Here is an 18,930-nt window from a genome sequence, read left to right on the forward strand (position 1 = left end):
TTGGGGTCCACAAGAAATTCTTGTTGGACTCTGACAAACGATTCCCATTAGCTCTGGAATTTCTGGTCCAAAAAGCAAGACTCCAAACAGAAGGAGTGAGTGAGGGTTCGGTTGTATGTTTCATAGATTTGTTGAAAGAATTAACATTAAAAATTTAGCTCCCCACGTTATGAGGACAATGTAGAAACTAGTCGTATCTGAGCATAGGACAAGGTTACTTGAAACTCTGATCGATATGGATAAATGAAAAAGGAGTGGGATTATATCTAGGTCTTGTTTCCTTAAATCTCTGAAATGAGCTGTATTACTTTAATACAGAGTTCTTTTGCTTCTTGAAGAAAACTTTAGAAAATATATGGTTCTATTTTCTGCCTCCATTACATAAGCAGACCATTTTTTTCCATGTCCAAGACATTTGCCACCACTTGGCAGCGTAGCATAATGCCCTAAATTTAGACTTTTCAAGGAGTTAATACTCTTCCTGAAAGTTAAATACACAAATCTAAACATTCCAAATGACTCTTTTTTAAAAAAATAAAATATATAAAAGAAACAGACTAAGTTTAGAAGGAATTAAAAGAGGTATTATTAAACACACTTGGTTTAATTTGCAGGTAACTCAATTACATGGGCAAGAAATGCTGTACACCAATCTTCTGAGGCACGTGGATTTCTATGTGATGCCACTAGTTAATGTGGATGGTTATGACTTCACGTGGAAAAAGGTAGGTGAGGACAAAGAAAACGAAACATGCCCTATTTGGGGATACAGGATACACAGGCTGAAATACAGACTCTCGGATCTTGGCATAATGCTTTTGTTTAAAAAATATATTTTTTAAATTCTTACTATGGAAAATGTCAAACATATGAATGGAAATAATTGCACGGTAAGCTCCTTTGTACCTATCACACAACTTCATCAATAATCAACTCATGGCCAGAGGCACATGGGTGGTGTAGTTGCTTAAAGAGACAATTCTTGGTTTCAGCTCAGGTCATGAGCTCAGAGCCTGTGAGATTGAGCCTTGCATCAGGCTCTGCACTCAATGTGGAGTCTGCTTAAGACTCTCTCCTCTCTGCTCCTCTCCCTGTGTACACACACACTCTCTCTCTAATAAATTATTACTAGGAAACTTACTTGCTCTAATAAATTATTACTAGGAAACTTACTAATAAATCTTTAAAAAATAAAATAATCAACTCCTGGACAATGTTTTCTTATGTATATCTCTAAACCAATTCTATCTTATTATATTATTTTGAAGTAAATCTCAGACACCATATCATTTCATCAAAAATATTTCAGGATGCATCTCTGAAAGAGACCTATTAAAAAACAGTACAATTATACCTAAAAATTAATAATACTTGGCATTATAAAAATGTCCAATCGATATTTAAGGGTGTAATTGTTTCATAATTTCTTTTTAAAATGATTTTATTTATTAATGAAAGACACAGAGAGGCAGAAATATAGGCAGAGGGAGAAGCAGGCTCCCTGTGGGGAACCCAATGTGGGACTCAATCCCAGGACCCCAGGATCATGACCTGAGCCAAAGGCAAACACTCAACCGCTGAACCACCCAGGTGTCCCTTGTGATTGGTTTAGATGTCTTTTAATTCTATTTTAATCCATAAATTCTCCTGCCATCTCTCTCTCTCTCTCTTTCTCTCTTTCTCTCTCAATTTTTTCTTTGCAATTTATTTATTAAAGGAAAAGTTTCTCATTGTATGGATTTCCTAATTGCATTGCCATGTTGCAATTTAACATTCCTCTGTCCTCTGCATTTTCTAAAACTTGACATTTGGATTATAGAGGATAAACCAAATTCAGGCTTGACTCTTTGGGCAGGACTACTTCATTGTGATTCTGTGTTCTTTATACTGTTTGGTTTTATTTCCTTTAGTGATATTAGCTGCCATCAATAATGATACCTAGATCCATCCATTCTTACTAGGAATGGATGCATAGCATTTTGATTTGTAAAATTATAAACTGCAAAATTTAGAAGAGCATCTTAACGACACTTGCATTCTGATAGAACTGCATTCTAATTAATATGTGAATTTAAGCCTTAGGACCGTTTAATTCAATGATGAGTATCTAAGTATGAGTAAGTTTCCTAGTTAATCTCATCTATACTGGAAACCATTATCAATGGTATTTCTAGCCCATCAACCTCATGATTCAGGAAATTTATTCAAGCAATATAAGTGCAGTCCTTTCCAATTTAATGAGAAGCACATAAAGCATAATTGAGCATATGTAAGTTCAGAAAAGCCTCCTTGAGCAGCACATGTAAACACCAAGGGGAATGAGAGTAATCAGAGTGATTAGAACATAGAGGATTAAACAGGAATTGTTTTAAGGAGGAGGTAATTTTTGCAGAAGAAATGAGAATGGAAAAGAGGCTTGATTGGAAAAGTCATCATAAGTGGAAGGAACGCTGTGAATAAAAGTTTGTAGGAAGGAGCAGGCAAATCCTGAACTCAAGAAATGAGAAATCCCTAGCATAGTACCTAACACAAATTTGTGTTCAATAAATGACCACATTTGGGGAGCCTGGGTAGTTCCATTGGTTAAGTGTCCAACTCTTGATTTCAGCTCAGGTCATGATCTCAGGGTCATGAGATCGAGCCCAGAGTTGGGCTCCATGCTCAGCAGGGAGTCTGCTCAGGATTCTCTCTCTCTCTCCCTCTGCTTCTGCCTCTCCTCGATCTCTCTTAAATAAATAAATAAATAAATAAATAAATAAATAAATAAATAATCACATTCATAGACTGATCTTATGATCAATTTATTCTTTCTCCTGAATCACAGTAGAACTCAGCCACCCTTAAGATATTGTTACTCCTTCACTGTCCTTTGTAACTTCACACACCAATTAGTCCCTGCAGTTTGAGAACCTAATTTCTCCAGGGCAATCTTTGCTACCAAACCACAGATCGGGGGTTGGAAGGAGATTGGGAAGCTTGGCAGAAGGGTCGATGAGAGCAGGGGAAAAGGTGCCGCGTCATCCCAACCCCAGGATTTAAACAAAGCCTGTGCAACTAGGCATGATGAAATTTCCCAGTTTGCCCCAAGAACCCAGTGGGGGAATTAGCTTTATGTTTACAAATGAGGACTGAGTCAGTGAACTCAAAGGAATTATCAGGCTACAGGTGTCTTCATAGCTCCACCTCCTGAAGCTTTTAAATGAGAGAGTTGAATTCAATCAAAAGAGAACATTGAAATTCATGACTCATAGTTTTAATTTTAGTTGAAACACAAAGTTATTTTACTTTTCTCAGAAAGAATTAAAGTTAAAGCAAATGAGATTAAAGAAAACCAATAAGCAGCCTAGCAGAACCAAATGAAATTTCTGTTGGTATAGGTCAAAATTAATCAAATATTACCATTTCGTTTGGTTCAGATTGGAATAGTTTTGAGTGAACGTGATTGAGACCTGGATAGAAACAAGGGCCATGAGAAAGGAATGTGAAGATAGTAACAAGGTGGAGTGATGGGTTTGCAGGAGAGACACAACCCTGACCACGTAGGCCTTAGAAGTCGTGTCTCTGCTTGAATTGCAAACATGGCCATCCTGGTTATCACTATTTTGTTTATTTAGAATCGAATGTGGAGAAAGAACCGGTCCTATCATGAAAATAATCGTTGCATCGGAACAGACCTGAACAGGAACTTTGCTTCCAAACACTGGTGTGGTAGGTTATTTGCTTTATTTCTAGCAATGTTTATTCATTTAAAAAGGGATATTCATGAAGCGAGGCTCATAATTCAAAGTAATTCGAGGGGAAGCCTATCTGGATCAGGAATCAGGAAAATAATTTAATACTCTTTAGTTAAATGTGGTGCTGTGCAAGCACCCAACAACTCACCTTAACCTCTCTGCCCTGCCATTTCATCTTAAAAAACAAAACAAAACAAAAAACAAAAAAGGAAATTAGGCCAGTTCCTTTGGGTACCTTCTAGTTTCAAAATTCTAAAATTCTACTTTTCTAGAATAACAAGGAAGTGACTGTTAAAAATCCTACTTCAATGAACAAATGACATCTGTCATTAGGGTATCAAAGTAGAATTTGGGGTGGGTACCTCTCCTTTTTAATTGCATAGGAAAATGTTTACTTCTACATTTTCTTTGGTTCTCATTGTTTACTTAACATGTTTTTTTCTTTTATGAATATCATAAGCTTATGTCTAGCACTGTGGGAATTTATCATTCATTGATTTGAGTGAGTTAAAGTACTCAGGGAATATTGATTTAGGAATTCAAGGATATTGTCTGTTCTCAGGGAGGTAGGTGATGGTCCACTCTCCTCTGTGGTATTTTATGGTTACTACATTTAAGAAACAGCTACAAAACATAACTAAACCTAATTATGAACCTGAATCATTTTTATTTTTGGAAGTGGGTACATGTGGCTCTGTGGGCACTACAAAATATTACAAGTGTTGAAGCCACAAAAATCTGCTTCCAACCACCCCGTTGCCCTACACAATACTACGTACATGATTGTATGTATTTCCTTTAAAAAGATATAAAGAAGGGAAATTTTGTGATTTTGGACATTTCATCATTATCTCAGAGTACATACAAAAATTTCACAAGAGTACTTACCCCATTTCTTTAATTCTTCATCCTCTAGGTTAAAAACTTAGGGGTGGGGGTGACTGGGTGACAGGCACCGAGGGGGGCACTTGACGGGATGAGCACTGGGTGTTATTCTGTATGTTGGCAAATTGAACACCAATCAAAAATAAATATATTATAAAAAAAACTTAGGGAGGGAAGAGACCATTATTCACTACCTAATGCAATGCCTGGCATATGCAAGGTTCCCAGAAATTAATTAAGTGAATATAGAATGAATTAGTTCTTCTAAAAGAGCTGCAGATATAATAAGCAAGAAGAGGAGACAGCAGTTAATCCTGCCTGAGTTTTACTCCATTTGTTATTAAGGGAATCACCTAGTGGTTTCTCAGTGAGAGCCGTTCTTAAGATTGTCCAATAAAAGTGCCCACTGAGGCCCAAAGACTGCCATAGAAGTGATAATTGGGCAGGGAGTCAGAGAAGCAGCAGCAAATATAAAATAGGTCTGAATAGAGCTGATGGTTACATAAGTGCCGAGCTGTTTACATAGGTTTCCCCCTGGATCATTATCTATGTATCCCAGGTGGACAATCCCAGACTTAGAAGGCTAATCCCTTGCGTAAAAGCACAGACCTAGGAAGTGGCAAAGCTGGTAGATATAAAGCCACACTGATGGACTCCCAAGTTATTCCAATTCTTCTATGTCTGAGAATCACTCTTCTATTATACCTGCCCTTTTGGAACATCTTATTTCATCTTCATACCCTTATGGTTCTCCGTTTTTCTTAATATTTTTTATGGTGAAGTCAATACTACCCAATTTGAATGGCCAACATGTCAAATATATTCTGTTATTGCCGTCAAGACGTATGGTAGGCCCCTCTGAGACATGGCAATCTATTATTACCCATCACAAGAGTTAACGACAGAAACAGATGCAGCAAACATAGAGACAAAAGAGAGTGCCAAATAAAATGAAAAGTAATTGTAAGGAGTCTTTTTTTGACCAGGGCCCCAGTATTTCTTTAGTAAGCAAACCAGTAAGAAAGAATTAAATCTCATCTCTTCCTTGTCCCTGCAACTAGAATATGCCTTTATGATACTTTTCTTAAGAATCTAAAAGAGCACCTTACTTATTAACAGGAATTGACATATCAAACCTGTTTATTTCATGTTCATTTTCCTCTTTCTTTGTATTAAAATTGTGTGTGCATATGCGTACATGGGTGTGTGTGTGTGTGTGTGTGTGTTGGAGATGGGAGTGGGGGTGAGGTTATCTTAGACTGCTCAGGCTGTCATAGCAAAATACCATAAACTGGGTGGCTTCAACAAGAGAAATTCATTTATTCCAGATCTGAAGGCTAGAAATCCAAAATGAGAGGCCAGCAGGGCGTGTTTGTCCTGAGGCCTCTCTCCTTGGCTTGCAGAGGGCCACCTTCTCACTGTGTCCTCACTTGGCATTTTCTCTGTGTGCACATTCCTAGTGTCTCTCTCTCTCTCTCTTCTTAAAAGGACACCACCCATATTACATTGAGGTCTTACCTTTATGACTTCCTTAAGCTAATTACTTTCTTAAAGGTGCTATATCCACGCATAGTATATTGTGGGTGAAGGCTTCAACATACAAATTTTGGGGAAACAGAAGTCAGTCTGTAACAGGTAGTATTTTGTGAGGACCTCTAGTCTCAAACTTCCTGAGATGGATCCTCTCTTTTTCTAAATGTTAAGTTAAATAACAAAGTTTTTGTAACCAGTGTACAGTAGAAAATCATTTAGTTCTTTTCCTATGAGACTATGGTGTTTTTTCATTATTTTTCATGGTACAAAAATATATATAACATAAAATTGGTCATTGTAACCATTTTTAAAAAGATTTTACGTATTTATTTGAAAGAGAATGAGTTTGGGGGGAAGGGCAGGGAGAGAGACAGAGAGAAGCTGACTCCCCGACAGGGAGCCCGATGTGGGGATGGGTCTGAGGACCCTGGAATCATGACCTGAGCCTTAGGCAGATGCTTAACCACCTGAGCCACCCAGGCACCCCCGTTGTAACCATTTTTAAGTGTACAGTTCAATACATTAAGGCATTAAGTACATTCACAGTATGTAAAACCATCACCAATATCCATTTCCAAAATTTATCATCACCCCAAACACTGGCTTGTCTAATCACATTATTGGTCAAAAATTAATACAAATGAAGTACTTGGAAAAGCCTTGGATGTTTAGCACAACATTTTCTCATGGGGAAAAGAATGTTTAACAAACATTAAGGTTGTTTCTATTACAAACAAAAGGAAGAAAGCCGAGCAAGCTTGAGTAAGGCAGGCAGGCCCTGGAAGGATAATGGAGTAGCCCATAGAACTCAAGGACAAGGATGCAGCCGGGCCTCAGAAACAGCCTGGAGCTAGGCCTCAGCACTACAGTGTGCTCTGTGAGTCCATTCTCTCCCCATTTATTACTGTGAAGCACACTGGATTTTTTTTCTTTTTATTCCAATCCACATGATGACGGTGATGGCGACAAAGAGGAGAAACAACAGTCACTCAACACTTAGTATATACAAGGCACCACGCAAAGCACTTCATATGCATTAGCTCATGGAATCCTCATTAAGTTCTCATTAAATGTATAATTTTCCCATTTAGCAGATAAGAAACTCAAGGTATAGCTGGGTTTAAAACATTTTACCTAAGGCCATATAGCTATTAAATGGCAGCGCCAAGATTGGAATCAAGTGATTGGGTGATTAACAATATGCCTATGCCACTTAGCCTCTTATTGTAAAGGACCATTACCACCGAGAATGTTCATTTTGCATCTCCTGAAATAGCAGTATTTCCTTCATAGAGTTGCATGAGGATTACACAAGGTATTGTGAGTAAATCTTAGAGTTCGTGTCAACTGGTCATGTTGTTGGTGTTGTCTTCTTTGTTCTACTGAGCAGCTAGACTGACACTAGCATCTTCGTGTTCATTTCAAGTTATCAGTGGAGGGATTCAGATTGACAGAACACAAGCTAAGGACCCAGTCCAGGATTAATCAAATGTTCCCAGGAGGAAATGATGTGGCTCCGTGGGCCTCCATTTCTGTGCATTAAAAGGAAGAAAGGTGATGTGTTGGGAGGCAGACTACCATATGAAGGGATGGATATTTACTATAATCTCTCAAAAGGATGAATAAATATTACTCTGGCCCCCAAAATCACCATCTTATTCACCAGAATCTCTTTATTTAGTAACTTAGAAGTAGCACTGAAGGTAGACTTCTATATTCTGAATTAAGAAAATGGGGTTTCTAAAAAAAAAGAAAATTGGGTTTCTTTCTCTCACATAGCCACAGTTTTGGAGGCAGGGCTGGCTGGCATCTCTGAGACTTCCTTAGCCACTTTCACAAAGGGTGCAAGATGACTGCTCCAGGCAGCAACTGTTGGGGTGTTTGCTATGGAGGCATATAAATATTTACTGCAAAAGAAATATAAATATGTTCTTTATAGAATTCTATCTAATCCACTTCTCTAAAAATGTTGCACCATAGATAGACGATGCTTAGAATGCATTGTCAGAGAAATCACGAATTGCAATAGCTTATGCATCCCCTCTAATCCCGCTCTATAAATTTCACTTCAGAGGAAGGTGCATCAAGTCTCTCATGCTCTGAAACCTACTGCGGTCCTTACCCTGAGTCAGAACCGGAAGTGAAGGCAATGGCTAATTTCTTGAGAAAAAACATCAACCACATTAAGGCTTACATCAGTATGCATTCCTACTCCCAGCACATAGTGTTTCCATATTCCTATAATAGAAGCAAAAGCAAAGACCATGAGGAACTGGTAAGTGTTACTTAGTTTTTTTCATTAGCATTGCAAGAAATAAAATAATACCTAAGTCAAGAATCAAAAACTGTGGGGGGAAAATTTCTCCTTTGGAGGACAGTTGGGTAGATGCTTTATATTTTGGTCTACTCTACTGGGAGTCATCCTAGGTCAGGGTTCACTGAAGGAATGGAAAGAACGGGTTTTACCCTGTGGACATGGACTTTAGTCTAGCAGATGGGTCCCTAAGAAAATGCCAGACACACTGCTTGAAGATCAGAGTTGAACCATTCCACATGTAGCTGATCTACATAGAAAGCCAAAAGAACAAGGACAAGAGTCTCTGGAATTGTGGGTCTGTTTCGTGATAACTAGATTTGTACAAGGGCCTGACATAGATCAAGTCCTGGTACAACACTTATCAATTTGATATCGGCATTGGGAATTGTGTACACACTGACCTCTCTAACCCCCAGGGGTCTGGTCCTATTAAAAGCACCTCCAATGTCAAGATTGGAGCAAGAGCCCCCCCAACCTTTTTTTTTTTTGGAATGTAGTAGATACAGGAAGTTTGAAGAGGACTCACATAATCTGCTTGCCCTAACTACTTTTTGGTCCCAGCTGTTCTGTGTTTGGGTTGACAGCAAACGATGCAAGAGTTCTTGATGGGTCGTGGATAGGATTGGCCAAACTCTTACCCCAGTTGCTTTCCAGACAATGGAAGGGTTATGGTGACTCTTGCATGAGATCTGATCTTTATGTAGTGGTTTGTTTCTTACTGACCCCTTTTGTTTTGGTTCTCTTTTATACTCCCTCTCTCTCCTTTTATTTTTTTTAATTTTTATTTATTTGTTTTAGGTATTGAAGTATCGTTGACATACAATGTTATATTAGTTTCAGGTGTACAACATGGTGGTTCTACAATTCTATGCATTACCCTCACCACTAAGTGTAGTTACCATCCATCACCATATAACATAATTATAATATTATTGACTATATTCCCTATGCTGTCTATTTATTCCATGACTTATTTATTTTATAATTGGAAGTTTATACCTCTTAATTCCCTTCACATATTTCACACATCCTCCCAAACTCTCCCCTCGGGCAACCACCAGTGTCTTATCTGTATTTATGATTTTGCATTCTTGTTTGTTCATTTGCTTTTTTTTTTTTTTTTTAGATTCTACATATAAGTGAAATAATATATTTGTCTTTCTCTAACTTATATCACCTAGCATAGTACCCTCTAGGTCCATCCATCTTGTTGAAAATGGCAAGATCTCATTCTATTTTATGGCTGAATAATATTTCATTGCATATATATACCACATCTTCTTTATCTATTCGTCTATCAACAGGTACTTAAGTTGCTTCCATAACCTGGCTATTGTAAATGCTGCAGTAAACATAGGGGTCATCTTTTCTTTTCAAATGAGTGTTTTCATTTGCTCTGGGTAAATACCCAGTAGTTAAATTACTGGATCACATGATATATCAATTTTAATTTTTTGAGTAATCCCCCCTACTATTTTCTGTAGTGGTCTCACAAATTTGTGTTCCTATCAAACTATGCACAAGAGTTTTGTTTTGTCCACATCCATGCCAACATGTTATTTCTTGTATTTTTGATAATATCCATTCTGACAGGTATAAGGTGATATCTCATTGTGATTTTGATTTGCGTTTCCCTGATGTTTGGTGATGGTCAGCATCTTTTTATGCATCCTTTTGCTGTCTGTATGCCTTCCTTGGAAAAATGTCTATTCAGATCCTCTGCCTATTTTTTATTTAGATTATTTGTGGATTTGGATTTTGTTTTGTTTTTGTTTTGTTGTTTTGGTGTTGATTTGTATGTCCTGGTTCTCTAACAAGAAGAAACTATAGCCACATTAGGTGCTAGCAGCTGATGATGACAAATATAAGGTTATTTGCATTTTCTGAAAATAGCTCATTTAGAGAATAAATATACTTGATACTTGCAATTCTTCTTCTCAATGGAAAACCTCTAAGGAAAGTTCCCTTATTGGTGTTATTTTGGAAGAAATGAAAGATTATTTATCATGATTTGGAGATAGAATTATTCTGATTTCCCTTATTTTTGGATTGCTGTTATCACAAGTGTTTGTTGAGCATTATTTTGTATAGAATATTGTATTTGGTGGACATTAAAAGAAGCATTAGGTGGACCCTGACCTTTTAGAGAACGTGATATGGTTAAGAAGCTCAGCCATTAAAGAAGCATTAGGTGGGACCCTGCCCTTTTAGAGAACATAATATGATTAAGAAGCTCAGCCATTAGCAAATGCTATAAATAGCTATATTCTAAGTGCAGTAACTACTTAATAAGTGGCACAGATGGTAGACCTCAGTTCTGACTGGGATATCAAGGAGTGGCCTCATTCACTGACTTAGAAGGAAATGCTAGATAAGCTAGGGGATAAAGTCCCTGTCCTTGAGGAATTTATCATCTATTAAGGGGTAATACACTGTAAAGAAAAAAACAATAAAGGGCTACTGACATCGAAAAACAGATACATTTTTAGCCAGAAATGGAAAGATAGGAATTCTAGAGGCATACAGGAAAGGGAGGACATTCAATGCTGAGGAAATGTGTTGCCCACAGGAAGTGTGTTCAGGTTACTGAATGAAAGTAGAGGGTGACACCATCAGAAAGTAGACATGGTCTGCTTGTTTAAATGTTGGAATAAATGTGTATCTTATTCTGTAGACAAGGGGGTTCCATTAAATTTTTTTTGAACAAAGGAATGCTACAACTTCATATGCACTGATACTCCTCTGGGTTATGCAAGAGAGTCACAGTGAATACTAACATCAACCTCATAAGAGATCTGGATAAGCTAGAAGCAAATGTAGTAGGACAAGGGATTTATTTATTAGCCTGCCCCATACTGGGCACATAATCCTTTTTACCTGATGAGTCTTTAGGAGTTATTAGACATTTTGCACAAGAAGACAATAATAGCTTGTGAGAAGGAAATGATCTACGCATTAGGTATATGTAGTATTTAGAGAAGTCGCATTTAAAGTTTGGTGATAATTTTAGGGTGTCTGGGTGGCTCAGTCAGTTAAGCGTACAACTCTTGATTTTGGCTCAGGTCATGATCTCAGCGTAAATCTCATGATCTCATGATCTTATGACCTCAGGTTGTCATATTGAGCCCATTGTCAGGCTCTACACTCAGCGCTGAGTCTGCTCCACGATTCTCTCTCTCTCTCTGCTCCTCCCCCTGCCAAACAAACAAACAAACAAACAAACACATTAATTAGTTAATTTAATTTAATTCTCTAAAAAAATAAATAATGTTTGATGATAGTTTTTTGTAGGATTAGGGTAACTCCAGGCTGTTTGCCTTGAAATACAGTTATACTTCATTTTATATGATAAATGAACTCCTGAAGCCAAAAAAGCATGTGAGAATTATTTTTCCTTCAAGTTAAATAAAATTTTCAGTGTGTTGGAAGAGTCTATGTGTAAAGCCACCCAACTGTGATTTCCATAAAGCAAAAAATATTTATTTTTTTAAAGATTCTATTTATTTATGCATGAGACACACACACACAGAGAGAGAGAGAGAGAGAGAGAGAGAGAGAGAGAGATTGAGAGAGAGAGGCAGAGACACAGGCAGAGGGAGAAGCAGGCTCCATGCAGGGAGCCCAACGCGGGACTCGATCCTGGGTCTCCAGGATCACGCCCTGGGCCGAAGGCAGGCACTAAACCACTGAGCCACCCAGGGATCCCCAAAAATATTTATTTTAAAGTTTATTTATTATTCTAAATATGTATATTTTTCCTTTTTTTCCTAGCTCTATTGAACTATAATTGATGTATAGCATTATAGAAGTTTAAGGCATACAAGGTGATGAGTTGATACACTTATACACTGTAAAATGATTACCATAATAAACTTAGTTAATACCTCCATCACCTTACATAACTACAACTTTTTCTTTTGTTGTAAGAACACTTAAAATCTACTCTCTTAGCAACTTTCATGTATATAAAATAGTATTGTTAACTATAGTCACTGTGCTATGTATTAGATCTCCAGAACTTATTTGTCTTACAAATGATAACGTATATCCCGTGATCAACATCTCCGCATTTCATTCACACCCCAAGCCCCTGGCAACCGCCATTCTACTTTCTATTTCTTTCTGTACATAATTTGATTCAATTAATAAATAATGGTTTTATTAAGAACTTCTACTTGTCCTGCTTTGAAGCTGCACATGAACTGAAATTCCATATTCTATTGATTTCAGTCCCTAGTGGCCAGTGAAGCAGTCCGGGCTATTGAAAATACTAATAAAAATACCAGATATACTCATGGCAGTGGTTCAGAAAGTTTATGTAAGTATTTCTTCTTAAGATCGTGGAGAATTGTGAGGTGCTAAAGAAAACCATGTGTTTGGTTTTTCTGTGTGGGTTTAATTTTTCTAAATGGACTCTTTAAACAAGATCACATGTAAAATAGTTGTATTATAACAATTAGAAATGGAGGCATAATAGCTATGAGAGCACTGAACAAGGCTATATTAATAAGTAGATACACTCAAAAGAAGCCAAAATGATATTTAAGATGTCACGTTCATTACTCTAGAGCAGAGATCCTAGAATTGGCATCACACTAGTTGAGTGACGCAGGAAAGGTCATAAAGGGTCAAAAGAATGTGCAAGATATCCAGGGTCCCCATGCAAAGTTGTGCGGGTTGAACACTATACAAATCCAGGGAACACTATTTCCATTAGATGCATTATAGTGACAGGCTGTGCCCACTAAAGTACACTATATAGTGAAATGTCTTTTGCTTGTATCGCACTGACAACAGCTTGTATATGGCAAACTCTTAAGAAATATTTTCAAATTTAATTTCTACTGGCAGATATTTATCAAGGGATCCTCTTTTGCTTACATTGTGATGGCAGACAATAATTTTTCTCTTTTGAAGCTGGAGGAGGAGGTGGCAAAAGAGGTTGCATGTTTATAGAAAATAAACATGCAACCAGGTGTCAGCAAACTATGACCCACAGACCAAATTCAGCCCACTGGTTTGTTTTTGTATAGCTTGTGAGATATGAATAGTTTTACCATTTTTAAATGATTTTATTTATCTATTTATTTATTTATTTAAAGAAAAAGAAAGTGAGTGCAAGTGCGGGAGGGGCAGAGGGAGAGAGAGAATCCCAAGTAGACTCTGCACCTAGTGCAGAGCCAGATGGATCTCACGACCCTGAGATCATGACCTAAGCAGAAATCAAAAGTCCATCGCTTAACCAACTGAGCCACCCAGACACCCTCATTTTTCTATTTTTTTAAAAGGTTGAAAAAAGATTTTGTGACATGAAAATTCTATGAAATTAAAATTTCAGTATCCAAAAATAAAGTCTTATTTGAACACAGCCACATCCATTTATTTATGTATTGTCTATGATAGCTTTCACAATAGTAGAGTCAAGTGGTTGTGACATACTTTGTGGCCCACAAAGCCTAAAATACTTATTATATGGTCCTTTGGAGAAAAAGTTTGCCAATCTCTGATGTCAACAATGAAATAGTCAAATATAGTATAATTCCATTGACAAGTGAAGACAATAAAATAGACCCAAGGGTTTGTGAATGACTGTAGGAGAGAGGGGCTACTTAGTGAAAGTGGCCTAGGAGCTGTCTCTCTGTAGGTGACACTTCTGGGAGACCTACCTGATAAGTGTCTGCCAAACAGTGCTAGAGGAGGAGAACCAGGGAGAGAAAACGGCTTGTGAAACGGCCCTGAGACAATGTTCAAAGCCCCAAAGTTTTCTTTAACAAATGTGATCTACAGCAGTATAAAAACACATTCATCTTAATAATCGCATTCATATTATTTTCAATTAATTGCTTAAGCACAAGATGTCCTATTTATACAAAGTCCAGAATCTTCCTCTTCCCCCTCAACTACCCCAAAATATCTCAGAGCAAAGTGGGGCCAGCTTGGTCCACGTGAGATCTCTGTCACTTGGTACCACTGGCCCACTGCTGCCTTTGCTGACTCAGGTTCTTGCTCTATCAGAGAGGGACCCCAAGCTCCTTTTCACAATTTAGAACTTTCTTGATTTTAATCCTCTCCTCTACCATTGTTCCCCAAAGCATAAGCACAGCATCTCAGGGCTGCAGGAGCTTACAAAGCAACTTTCTGGTGTGATGAAATCAGTCTATTTCTACACATTCATTCATTCAGTATACATCTATGGGAATCTGTTCATAAGTATAAGAAAGTGGCTGGAAGAAGAAATGACATATTGATGGTGGTTGTCAGAAATATTTGCTGAATAATTCATTTAATCCAATGATGATGGATGTTTTCCAGTATTATAAACAAGACTTTGATAGACACCTTTGTAGTTAACGCAAGTATAGGTAATAGAAAGAGGCAAAAATGATCACTTTGAATGTTATATGATTGTCTACCTGGAAAACAGTAGAAATCAACCAAAAATATTAGTGACAATCGAAAGTTGAGTAAGGTAGCTGACTATGAACAAAATATACAGAAATCTAAAGCTCTCTTATATGCCAAAAATAATCAGGTAGAAAGTAAAATGGGAAAAAGATCCTACTGCCCCTCTATATGTACATATATACACATTGCACACATATATACCAAAGATACATATATGTGGATTCATTGTACACACACAAATCTATCCATATATTTATATGAGAAATCTAGAAAATTTTACTGATATACATGAAAGAAGATAGATAAAAGGAGAAACCTATCATGTTTTTGAGCAGAAAAGCAATATAAAAATGTGTGAGTTGCCCTATGTTAATCTGTATATTTAATACAATCCCAATGAACAGTTTTGAATTTCTTTTGAAAGAATAAATTTGATAGAAGAGCTTGTAAAATTTTGAAAAATGAGACTAATAAGAGAGAATTTGTCCCAATCCGATACTAAGGCACATTATAAACTTACAGTAATTAAGACTATGGAACTGAGCCAGGAAAAGGCATTCAACAGGAAGGAATCGTGAGAACGGAAAGACACTTAAGTATCTAAGAGCATCTAGCATCTCTTAAAAGAGGCATTTCTAAGAATGTTAGTTATTCAATTGAATACAGTTGGAAAACCTGACAACTTACTTAGAAAAAGAAATTAATTGATTTACTGATATATATTTCTCTAAAATAAATTCCAGATAGACAAAAATTTTTAAAATAAACACTCTGCCATAAATCAGGTTGAAAGCTAAATAACCAAATAAGAAAAAAATTCACATATTACACAAGGCTAATAATACTAATGTTGCTGTTATAAGCAACCTATAAAATCAATTGAGTAGAAAAATGAGCAAGGACAACTGATAAAAAAATATAAAGATGGACAATAAATATACCAAATAAAATGTTCAACTCAGTGGTAATCAAAGAAACAAAATAGAATGATTCAATATGATTTTTCACCCATAAAATTGTCAGATGCATAATGCATAATTCCTGTGGATGATATGGGAGAGGGAATTAGGCATATTTATACCCCGCCAATATGGAAATGTAAATTGGTTCAATTTTTTTGGAGGTTATTTGGCAACTTGTGGCATAATTGTAAGAAGTACATACTCTTAGGCTAATGAATCTACTTCTAGGAAAGAATATTCCAAGGAAACAGTAATTAGTAAAACCAAGAGAGGTCATTATAAAGTTGTTTATATTATTTAGAAATTAGAAAAAAAATCTAAAGATCTTCAAGTAAATAATTATTGAACTGAACTGTATGCAGCTTTACAATGTAGTGCTATGTGATCATGAAAAATTTGAAGTTGTTGATACATAGAGCTGGTCACATAGATTATGTGTAGAAATATTACAAAATGTGATGTGATGAGCACTGGGTGTTATACAACAAGGATATTGAACATAATCGTTGAACACTACCTTTCAGACTAATGATGGCTAATTGAATTTAAATTAAAAAAGAAATATTAAAAAACGGCATGTGTAGGATGACCTTATTTACGAAGGGAAAAATGAAGTATGTTAAAGCATGCATTGAGAAAAAAAAAAGCACTAAAATGTTAATGGTGATTATTACTTCTTGGCAGATAGAGGGGTTATTTTTATTTTCTTCCTTAACCTGTTTTTCTTCAATCTCCATTTTCTACCAAGAACTTAGGTTACATAAAAATCAGAAAAGTGCAGAGCTATTTTTATTTTTAGGGAAAAAAGATCCATTTTGTGAGTTAACTTGAAACACCTGTATTTCAAAGAGTAATTTCTTTCTTTCTTTTCTTTTTTTCTTTCTTTCTTTTCCTGTTTTTCTTCCTTTTTTTTTTTTTTTTTTTGTAGATCTAGCTCCTGGAGGTTCAGATGACTGGATCTATGACTTGGGCATAAAATACTCGTTTACGATTGAACTTCGAGATACAGGCAGATATGGATTCTTGCTGCCAGAGCGTTTCATCAAACCCACTTGTGCAGAAGCTCTCGCAGCTATCTCTGAAATAGCTGGGCATGTCATCAGGAATGTTTAATGCCCTTGATTCTTTCACTCTTCTTCCATATTTTGATTCTCTGGCTCCCACAACACCAAATCACTGTAGGTGCTCTAAAATTTTATCAGTAGTTTTGAGAAAAGAGTTTCCTCTTCCTTGGTTTTGCAAAAGAACAAGATAAATGCTACCTTAAAATTAAGGCGGGGAAAAAAATAAATGAATAAAAATTTTTAAAAAAAATAAGGCGGGAAGGGGCTCACATTTCTCTTTTCTAAAAAAAAAAAATGTGTAAGAGGCTGGATACGAATTTGGATGCAGGATGTCTGACTACCCACCTCAAGCGACGTGAGCAACTAGGTTCTTGCAGACCCTGGGACCCCAAGGGGAAAGGTGGCTGGAAGCGCAGCAAACATCCCTGCCCCAGTTTCCATGGGCTGCTTGCGCCTCTCCAAACACCACCGCGTCCTCTTGGCTCCCCCGTTGCTAGGCAACCGCCTAGCCCGCCGGGCTGGGTCAGACCAGGACACCCCCCCGCCCGCGCCCCGTCACTGCTCAGTGCACATTTTCCGCGCAAATGAATGAACGGCTGTAGTTATTTGCAACAACAGATGCGCGGCATCGCCAACAGCTGTGGATTGTAAGAAATCATGCAATAAAAGGAAGAAACGCTTGCTCCCCGCTTCACTTTCTCGTGGAAGTTTTGGCTCTTCCCGGCTCTGGCCTCCCCTCCCTCCGCCCGTCCGCAGGCTCCGCGGCGAAGCCCAGACTCGAGGATTCCCACCGCGCCCCGCCCCCCCGGCGCCGCCGCACGAGCTGACGTTACGCACGGGGGGCGTGTCCTCCGAGGGGGCGGGGCCTGCGCGCTGACGACTAATCTGGCGGCCGGAAGCGGTCCGCTGGGGAATCAGGGCAAACACTTGACTTCCGGCGGCCTTTCGAGTGGGTCCTCCCGGCGGCCTGGTCGTGTTTTCGTTGCCTTTTCGGACCCTCCGCAGCGGCTCCTCGTCCTCTCTCGTCCTCCGGCTCAGGCTCGCCCGACCCTGGCGAGGCGGCGGGCGGGTTCTGCTTCCCAGCCGCCCCGGGGGCCCCTCGCCAGCGAAGGGCCGGTTCCCGGGAGCCGCGCGCGCACCTCCTTCTCCTGGTCGTCGTCTCCCCGGGGCCCGGCGCGGGGACACAGAGTCGCCTCCCCCGCTCCTCGGAGCGGTGGCGGCGGGAGCGCCTCGGGATTGAGCTTGCGACGGGAGTCCGGGGAGGAGGAGGTAAGCTTGAAGTCGGGGACTTGGTGTGGGTATCGGGGGGGGGGGGAGGCCCGGGGTGTCCTCCCCCTGCCCCCCTCCCTCCAGCGCCCTCGGGTCACGCCGGGATGTTGAGCCCTCCTGGAGCATCCCCCCGCAACTCAGCAGTAGCTGCCTGGGTTCAGGCTTCGTTTCTCGCTGTCGCTGTCATTCCGACGGTGGATGCAGACAAAGACTGTGTGTGTGTGTTGGGGGGGGGGGGGGTCCCTTCCATTTGCGGGCTTTGCGCCCTATTCGCGTTTGTTTGCGCTGCAAGGGGTTGGGTGCTGGTGGGTGGGGTCGGTGGGCAGGAACATGGTCTTAGCTGCAGAGGCTCCCTCTTCACGCCTCCCAGGCCTATTAGGAGAAATTGGCCCCTTGCTGTCGGTTGCATTTGGTCTTTTTGCTTATTTCCCCGGCAGTGCTGGTTGATCGGATCGACTCGGGTCCCGGAGGTCGAGGAGGGCTAGCATGGTTGCTTTTGGCAACCCCCTTGTGGGAAGCGGAGGAAGGTGGCGTGAAAGGAGAGGGGGTCAGCTGTTGAGCATCGTCTCTTCCTCCCTGGGTTCAAACAACCTAACGTGGGCTGCGGGGGTGGGGGGTGGGGTAGATCCGACGTTGATATCCCTTGAGTGACACCGGTAGGATCTTGCGCCCTAACACACTGTTTTCGGTTATGTCGTGAAGTTCTTAGAGCATCCGAACCGCTCTGAAAATGGTAGGCCCACAGTACTAGCTCTTCAGGT

At 39.0% G+C, this 18,930-nt stretch overlaps 2 protein-coding genes across 6 annotated transcripts in view; both read left to right on the forward strand.

Moving 5' to 3' along the window:
• The window catches only part of CPB2 (carboxypeptidase B2), a 51,858-nt gene extending 34,277 nt beyond the window's left edge, over positions 1-17,581 (forward strand). Inside the window, exons 7-11 of the mRNA XM_038569551.1 lie at positions 615-725; positions 3,615-3,708; positions 8,225-8,427; positions 12,700-12,787; positions 16,765-17,581. Coding sequence (XP_038425479.1) covers positions 615-725; positions 3,615-3,708; positions 8,225-8,427; positions 12,700-12,787; positions 16,765-16,949 — 681 coding nt within the window. The 3' untranslated portion in view covers positions 16,950-17,581. The remainder of the gene's footprint in view (positions 1-614; positions 726-3,614; positions 3,709-8,224; positions 8,428-12,699; positions 12,788-16,764) is intronic.
• Positions 17,582-17,819: 238 nt separating this feature from the next.
• ZC3H13 (zinc finger CCCH-type containing 13) overlaps positions 17,820-18,930 on the forward strand; it is a 92,627-nt gene continuing 91,516 nt past the window's right edge. For all 5 annotated transcript variants that reach the window (XM_038569552.1, XM_038569553.1, XM_038569554.1 and 2 more), the window contains exon 1: positions 17,820-18,169. The gene's annotated coding sequence lies outside the window, so the exon portion shown is untranslated. The remainder of the gene's footprint in view (positions 18,170-18,930) is intronic.

This window comes from Canis lupus, chromosome 22 (genome assembly GCF_011100685.1).
Source record: "Canis lupus familiaris isolate Mischka breed German Shepherd chromosome 22, alternate assembly UU_Cfam_GSD_1.0, whole genome shotgun sequence".
NCBI classification, from domain to species: domain Eukaryota; kingdom Metazoa; phylum Chordata; class Mammalia; order Carnivora; family Canidae; genus Canis; species Canis lupus.